Source organism: Spea bombifrons, chromosome 2, assembly GCF_027358695.1.
Source record: "Spea bombifrons isolate aSpeBom1 chromosome 2, aSpeBom1.2.pri, whole genome shotgun sequence".
NCBI classification, from domain to species: domain Eukaryota; kingdom Metazoa; phylum Chordata; class Amphibia; order Anura; family Pelobatidae; genus Spea; species Spea bombifrons.
In genome coordinates this window covers 18,282,093-18,290,677 of record NC_071088.1, presented here as the reverse complement: position 1 = coordinate 18,290,677, position 8,585 = coordinate 18,282,093, and the positions used below count along the sequence as shown (strand labels likewise).

General features: G+C 40.0%; 1 protein-coding gene across 1 annotated transcript in view; it reads right to left on the bottom strand.

Moving 5' to 3' along the window:
- Positions 1–4,494: 4,494 nt before the first annotated feature.
- The window catches only part of LOC128474609 (LHFPL tetraspan subfamily member 7 protein-like), an 81,555-nt gene continuing 77,464 nt past the window's right edge, over positions 4,495–8,585 (bottom strand). Inside the window, exon 3 of the mRNA XM_053456973.1 lies at positions 4,495–4,885. Within this exon, the coding sequence (XP_053312948.1) occupies positions 4,659–4,885 (227 nt within the window). The 3' untranslated portion in view covers positions 4,495–4,658. The remainder of the gene's footprint in view (positions 4,886–8,585) is intronic.

Sequence of the window (8,585 nt, the reverse complement as noted above, 5' to 3'; positions counted from 1 at the left end):
GGAGAAATACAAGCTGTTAGGGAAGACTTGGCGATATGCTAACAAAATTCTAATGTAGTGCAGCCATCATGGAGACCAGTGGAATAAACCAATTGGACGTTGCTGTTGATTGCCCCACATTTAGCACCCTGCACCAGAAACTGATCAAATGGTAAATTCCAAGGAATTTCCAAAGATTCTTCCTACATATCCATGCTCTTTAACATGGTTTTAAAGCTGTGTAACCAGAACTGGCCAGTATCAGACGTCCCAGCAGCTCCCCGGATTATCTAGATGCGGATGTGGAAAATGTGATGAAGATTGAGACCTATAGCATAATATAAGAAGCTTCCTGCAGGCTCTCTATAGTGCTCGTGGCTGGGGCTGAGGCTTTGCTTTTAAGTAAAACATATTTTGATAAATATAAAAATTACTAGGGAGGGGGCACTAGAACTCACTTGGGGTTCTGTCTGGTTTAGGATTTGCCCTATGTAGCATAATTATGATTCTCCAGTGTTTAGCTACAATACATATCTTTATGCTTTAAACTGGTGCTCTAGATGGGGGAGTTCTTAAATAGAGGAAATAGAGATCCTAGCAGAATTACCACACATCTGTACTCCCTCTATAGACCACCACAGAGGTGCCCCCTCCACAGGTTACATTAGACAGTGACTCGGATCAGCCACAGGGATCTTGATATTTACAGCAGGCAGAGGAAAATGGGGCGGGGGGGCTGATATATCTCACATGAACAAACATATTAGCATTTGCTCCTTTAAAGGGGATTACGTTACATGTATTAACCATGTTTTCTGGATACTTTGGAAGAGAAGGTCTTAATGTTTTATTTGGAGTCTGTCCCATAAAGCATTAATCACTGGGATGTTTTGAAAGGTTGTTACAAATGGCATCATGCTACAGATCCACAGTGGATCTGGAAGTAGGGACTTTGTCCTCAAGACGTCTAGCAACAACTCTCACCGACCCATCCTCACCCTCCGCAGTTAATTTAGGCGTTGTATTCCAGTAAGAACAACTGTAACCGAGCAATATAGCAATAGTGTGGAATATGGCGAACGGTGTGTGTTCATACGTGATGGTGAGTGATCCTAATGACTTAACAAAGATCAGTTTAGTCTGTGGTTTTCATTTACAGACCATACACATCACAAGGAAGCCACTTTACGTAAGAGGTAACTTTTAAATATATTTATTCATAAAATATTGTATTAATCATCAATTTTAAAAATAGTTTTTGTATTTTACAAGTTGTTTTGGATCAATACCTGATCTTGGGAGGGAGTTTTTTTTCCATTTTGTCAAAATTCAATTCAAATGTATTCATCATTTATTAAAGTTAAGTGGAAGCCTTTTTTTTTCGCATACATAGTTTGACTTTGTTCTAAAAAAAGAAATTGATTTGCCACACAAATGGAAAACAAATGAATATAGATGAGGTTGTTTGTTTTATACATGGGTAGAGAGTGACCAACACTCAACAAACGTATGACAACAAATGAGAAAGCATGTAGAACGGCAGGGAATAAAGCATCAGAAGAAGCCAGCAGCGTGCTCGGTGTATAGCGAGAGGCGTTAGTAGCAGGACGAGGGAGATGATTCTGACACTTTACAAGAATATTGACGTTTTGGAGAGATTTCACAGGAGGATTACAAAAATGGGTAAATTTGCAGGATAAGCATCAGAAAAGACTAAAGGAACGCAATATGTATATCTTAGAAGAAAAAAGGGAGGGGAGATGTGATGGAAATATTGAAATACTTAAAGGGTTTTCAAGCCATAATCTAAAAAAATGTAACGAAGGTTTACTTTAAAGATAGTTGTGGATTACTGGAACAGCGTCCCATCAGAAGTGGTAGTGGTTAATACAATGAGGAGATGTAAACATGCCTAGGATAGGCATAAAGTTATCCTTAGTCAAATTCAATGTTTCTAACAATATGTGGAAATGGAGGCAGGGATAGTCGACTGGGATTCTGGGGACAGTGGGATCGCTTTACACTAATTCACGTTATTCCCCACATTTTGGTTTCCTCAGGCGATTGGTTTGGAAATGGAGTCTTATTAGCCGAGAGCTAATGATATTTTTTATGCTGTAATCAAACTGATGTAGTTTATCCTTTTTTAAGGAATTGTGCATTGACCAGGACTTGTATGAACAAATGCATCCTTTATAGGTAAGTTGTGTTGAAAGGTTTTAGGAGCAAACTCTGTTTCTCCTAATAGAAGAGGTGAGGTGAGCCGTCATACATTCATACATTCATCTCAACTCATGATTTAGTGTTTAGCGGAGAACCTCTTCTATATAATAGCCAAATGTACTCTACCTGAAAATCTGGATGGTGTATTTTTTCCGGTCGTATTTGTGGACAATGCTACAATTATACGGGAGGACAGGTGTCTTGATACGTCGATATTTGGTAGTTTGCTTCTACGGAAATGTGTTGCCGTGAGCAATATGTTCTTTTGTGTACAACGGACCAACCTAACTGTCTTAAACCATCCAAGCACGATTTTAAAAATAATACAGAATGATGATATAAACACACAATCCGATATGAAAAGGCAATTCTATATCAGAGAATCTACTGACACGTGCTACATGTACCTTTGGCACTTACATTAATTAGGTCTTATATACAAAGTATTATTTAAAAAGAAGAATTCTGCAACTGGAGAGAAATGTACGTGCGTAACGTATAGTTGGTCTGTTTATTTCCGTCAGAATGAAATGGACATTATTATTATTAGGAAGCTAGCTTTGTAGCAGGTATCCAGCGTTCTTAAAGTTCTTGTTTGTTAAAGTATAACAAATAGGGCTGACCTTTTTACACCGGGGCCAAGAGATTTTTACACCTTTGTATTATAATCACCATGAAAGAAACAAATACTGAAAGTAGAGAAAAGATTGAAGAATTATCATAAGGGTTGTTAGTCTCCCCGTTATAGAACTGCACCATCCGCGTTGTATGACGTATAGAGCATGAAGGCTAGTTGGTAGAATCAAATAGCATCTGCAAAGGGGATGTGATAAAGCCACCAATTACAAACAGGTACTGAACTGTACTACCCTTTCACATGGCATATAAACAAAGACCACCGATGGTCTTGAAACAGTGATCTAGATAAATCCAAAACTATCGGTAGCCTTTGAGGACTGGTTTCCACCCTTCTCATCTGTGGCATGGTAGCCCCATGGTAGTCTCCTATGTAAGTTTCCTGGTCTGAAATGCAATGCTGTTCCTCAGTTGGCATTCTTATGCAAGAAAAAAATGTCATTTTAAAAAGCCACTTTGTAGAGAATGTATATTAGATCTGTGAAACTTAAACGCTTCCCTGCAAATGCAGCCATCATGGAAGGCTAAGGTTTTATTAAAGGATATGCTATTTTAATAATCAATGCATGATAGTTTGGACAGTCACTGAATGGCATTTACATTTTTTAAGTACTCTATGTGGGACTCTGTCTGTACCGAGCATCCTTTAAGGAACAGTCATGTCAAGATTTTTAAAAAAACTAAATGAAATATTTCCATCAGCCTCTCTGACGATGTGAAGTGAAACAAAATGGGCTTCGTCTGGGTGGAATCTTTAACCCGGGCATTAAAACACAAAGTATTAGGTATATGGACTGCAAACACTTGTGAATGCCTTTTGTTTGAATATGCACATGGCTGACATGGTGCAAAGCTGCTCAGTTTGAGATACAGCAAGTCAATGTCCGCAGGAACAAAAAGAAAACACATAACTGCCCCTTTAAATGACATTTCGCAGCCCCTCATTTATTAGCGTTTTCAGGGTTCACCCATTATTCTTTAAAATATGGATCCCAGGTGCAAATGGTTGCAGTAAATAGTGTGCTGACCCGAGTGTAAGACCCAACAAACGGGGAACAAAACAACTGGCGGATCAAGCACATGTTAAGGCAGCGCACTGCGGAGTTAACTGTTTGTGGGAAGCTGCTGTAAAACACATGTACAGTACAAAAGTAATTTAGTGATCCTGTGTGTGTGTATGTGTGTATATATATGTATGTATGTTGTGTGTGTGTATATATGTATATTATATTTGTTGTAATCATTTGTTACTTGCCAACCAGGTACATAAAGGATTTGTGCCAACATTTGAAAAATATTCATGATTCCAAAGTATTACTGGCCACTTTAATAAATCAAATATTCCATTGGCCGTGTCATACAAAAATTAATAAACAATTGTTTATTCGTAGCTATATACAAGTGCACCCTATGTTCTCCTCTCACTTTAAATGATACATCCAATATAATCATTTATATATGAGTATAATCAGCGATACCCTGCCATGAATTAAACTAGATGTTTTATAATTATGATGGTTTCCGACCAGATATCCTTATAAAAAAAAAAGGTTTTGCATTGTATACAGTAATATCCGGAATTTGAATCTATTGTTAGGAGGTAGACATATTAAAACAAACAGGTAAATAAAATGAGGCTTAGGAAAACTAAGAAACTCAGTGTAAAATAGTTATTTAATACCTAGGCTCGATTTTCATGCTTAAGGAAGACGATCGATGCGCTTCTGGTCTGACCTATATGTTAAGCCGTACAAATGCAGAAAAGTTCTCTAATACCTTATGTCCGTTTAGTTCAATTGGAAATGATTGCTTGCAAAATACTATAAAATTGTAGGAATTGGTGTTGGAGATGTATGTTCTTTCGGTGCATATTTAGCAAAAAATGGCAAAAACACAGATAACATGACCCCGACAATCGCCAACATGTACCCCCATCCAATCTGACAGTCTCCTGCATAGTAGATGCTTGAGTTCTCACAGTATTTTTTCACAGTGTTAGAGTTCAGGCCAAAGGGATACACCAGCAGTCCGGAAGCCATGATGAACACTGAAAGAAAAAGATACATTTGTAAACGTTTGACAGTTACCTGGACTTCTTAATTTTGAGGTCGCACGTTACCTAAATTACCTAAATGTGCTGTATAAATATTAAGAACCCTTGGTCATTTGGCACAATCTCTACTTTCCGTGAGAGCCACAGTTTGGATCTATCACTCACTGTTACATTACTGCTGAGCTGGCATTTGGTATAAAACATACCAAAATCTGGTGCATGTTACTGCATACAAAGCTGTGCATGCGTTCCTCTTTTAATGAGAGTTAGAAAACGAGATTTCCGTCTTATTTTACTTTGTCCCTGCCAGCTTTTACTGAATAAGTACGTTTCCTGTACATGATTTTAACAGGAGCTCTTCAGTATAGTGTGTAGAAGAAGGCAGGGAGAGGAGGGAAAGGAGTCAGAACTGCCATAACAAGAGGGATTTATACAGTAAAAGACACATGAACAAGAGGCATTAAAAAAAAATAAAAACATTTGGAGGACTGAAGTGTCTGTTAGATTGAGGTCAAAGCAAAATGATTAACATAATTATGAACAAAGGACAGTATAGCATCAAATTTAAAGTGGTACAAAAGTATCAGCCGTGGAGTATTTTATAAAGAACACGGAACAGTTATATTTAAATGGGAAGCAGCATTCTTTGAATAGTCCCTTTCTGTCCTTCATTGATACCATAATGAAGATCTGAACATAGTTTTACACCCAGTAGCTTACTATTAGGTCTTGTGTTCCTCACAAGAGTTGCCTTCCTATATAATGGGGATGTTCGGAGGCTGCCTACGCCATATACTGAGGCCAGATGGCAAGATTAATCATACTTTATTATTACCGAAGTTTGCAATGAACAAATGGAAGCACACAATTATTGCCAGATGTATAAGAGATGATTGTTTTGGCAATTAAGCCTCACTTGGTGTTCTGAACAGCAGAAGACTTTAAGTTTGAACACAAGCGAGAACAATTAGCAAAAAATCTTAGTGTTCTTAGACATTTCAGAATAACAAAATAACAAAATATATGCTAACTGTAAGAAAACGTGTTTTTTTTTCATAAACGCCCAAATAAAGTGTGAGAAAACAATCTAGTTCTCTAGGCTGCTTTAAATATATATATATATATATATAGATATATATATATATATATATATATATATATATATATATATATATTTATTAAATTAACTGCCTCCATTTCTAAATGGGAAAAATTCTGTTGAATAGACTTTTTGCTTTTATAAGTCATGTATTAAGGAGAATACTGTAAATAATGTACTGTTATGTTTAACCATCAGCATTGGTCATTTGTCATTTAAAAAAAATAGTTCATAATTAACACTTGATGACTGGGTGACACACTTCATTGCATCTGTAAAGAACAAGTATTCGGCTTCCTAATGCATAGGCTACCAGAAATGGCTTGGTGGCTAAAAGCAGAAACTAGGGAACCAAAAATATTCATAATAATTATTCTACAATAATTGTACTTTTTAGGACTGTAGAGCACTGATCAGCGGTGTATTCTTGCCTAGGCCATATAGTGCTAGTACAGCAGGCCAACGGGTATGATTCACATTATTGAATCCATAACATTGTACCTGGTGCTGTGTGGCCTCAAGAAGCAGAGTCTTGGGATATGATGTCATATCCCGGCACTCCGCAGTGATGATGGAAGCTTTGGGTCACTGACTGCGATACACTTATACCCACCATTCTATGCTGTTGTGACCAGCAACATCTGGGAAGAAATGTGAACATGCAAAAAAATATCCTAAATAAAGTAACAGGAATTTATCTCATACCGCACATTTGAGCTATTAACTGGGCCAGGGCTATGAGGCCTCCAAAGTTATGCTTGACAATTACCGTATTGGCTCGAATATACGCCGCACTTTTTTCCCCCACTTTAAGTTTTTAAAGTGGGGGTGCGGCCTATATTCGGGGTCTAGCGCCCGACGCCCGGGACATGCAGTCCCGGGCGCCGGGCAGGCAGCGGGGTTAAGATACAGATCCCCCGCAGCGGTGCAGGGGACCTGCATCCTTCTCCCCGATACGCTCAGACAGCCTCCCCTGCCAGCACTTCCCACGGGGGGGGGGTGCCGGCACGGGAGGTTATCTAAGCGTTTTACCTCTGCCCACCCCCGACTTACCGGAGCAGACTCCCGGGTGTCTTGCGGGGCCGGCGGGAGACATTTACGCAATACGCAAATGCAACTTCCGGTAACGGTACCGGAAGTTGCATACGCGTATTGCGTAGATGTCCCTCGCCGGCCCCGCAAGACACCCGGGAGTCTGCTCCGGTAAGTCGAGGAGGGGGGGCAGAGGAGGACAGCGGCAGCGTATCGCGGGGAGGGAGGACAGCGGCAGCGTATCGCGGGGAGGGAGGGCAGCGTATCGCGGGGAGGGAGGGCAGCGTATCGCGGGGAGGGAGGGCAGCGTATCGCGGGGAGGGAGGGCAGCGGATCGCGGGGAGGGAGGGCAGCGGATCTCGGGGACGGAGGGCAGCGGATCTCGGGGACGGAGGGCAGCGGCAGCGTATCGCGGGGAGGGAGGACAGTGGCAGCGTATCTCGGGGAGGGAGGACAGTGGCAGCATATCTCGGGGGGGAGGACAGTGGCAGCGTATCTCGGGGGGGAGGACAGTGGTAGCATGTTTTTTTTGGTGCTTTTTTAAAGAAAAAAAACTTTTTCTTTAAAAAAGCACCAAACTTTTAGGGTGCGGCCTATATACGGGGGCGGCCTATATCCGAGCCAATACGGTATATTATCCACATTTAATGTTTCTGGAAAGTCATCTAACGAGGAGTTCTTTCTAAAGAAGGGGGCTGCACGTCAGCAAGTAGGAAAAAAAAGTTTAAATCAAAAGGTTAGCACTCAAATAAAGAAATGAAGATGTAATATACTGCACTGAAGGGCGCATCTGTTCACAGCTCCTTTCAGGGAAAATAAGCACCATTTTTGTTTTGTCTGGCCATCCAGCTGGGGAGCTGATATGGTTATACAGGTCCACCGTGTGCAATCATTCCTCTCATTGTTTCCAAATGACATGACAGAGAAAATAGTATGATAAGTGAAAACTGTACAATGTGGTCTCTGTCTCCACTGCAATTATGGCCCAAGATACGTTCGTCATCCACCAGACAACCATTTACAGAGGGTAGGGATTTGGGAATTTTCCAGTAGAGAGCGAGACAGTAGCCAATATTCTATGCCTTCTCTTGGCACAAGATGCTACCAGCTGCAACATGGGGCATTCTGAAACTGTACAAACGCATTTTCTACCTGTCATCATACTAGGATCGTACCCATGACAATTAATACATCTACCTTTCAGATTTCTGGACTATTTTTATATGTTTAATTGAACAAATAAAATATTAAAAGATTATCTTAGAAAATGATACTTTCTAGCATTGGACATTGAAAGGATGCTATTCACATAAATGATATTCTGATATTCTGTTCAAACTGAACACAAGCTAAACAATACTAAATAAAAAAGAATTTCTTTCATAAAGATGTAAATTAACACACTGACACTGACATTTGACACTGTGCAAAACTATGTAAACCCCCCCCCCATAAACACACAGTATGTACAACCCGTTAAGCAGCCTCCCAGATGCTGTGAAATATAACTTCCGTAGTGCTCAGCCGGACTGGTTTGCCTACGGTGACATATGCAAGGGTACA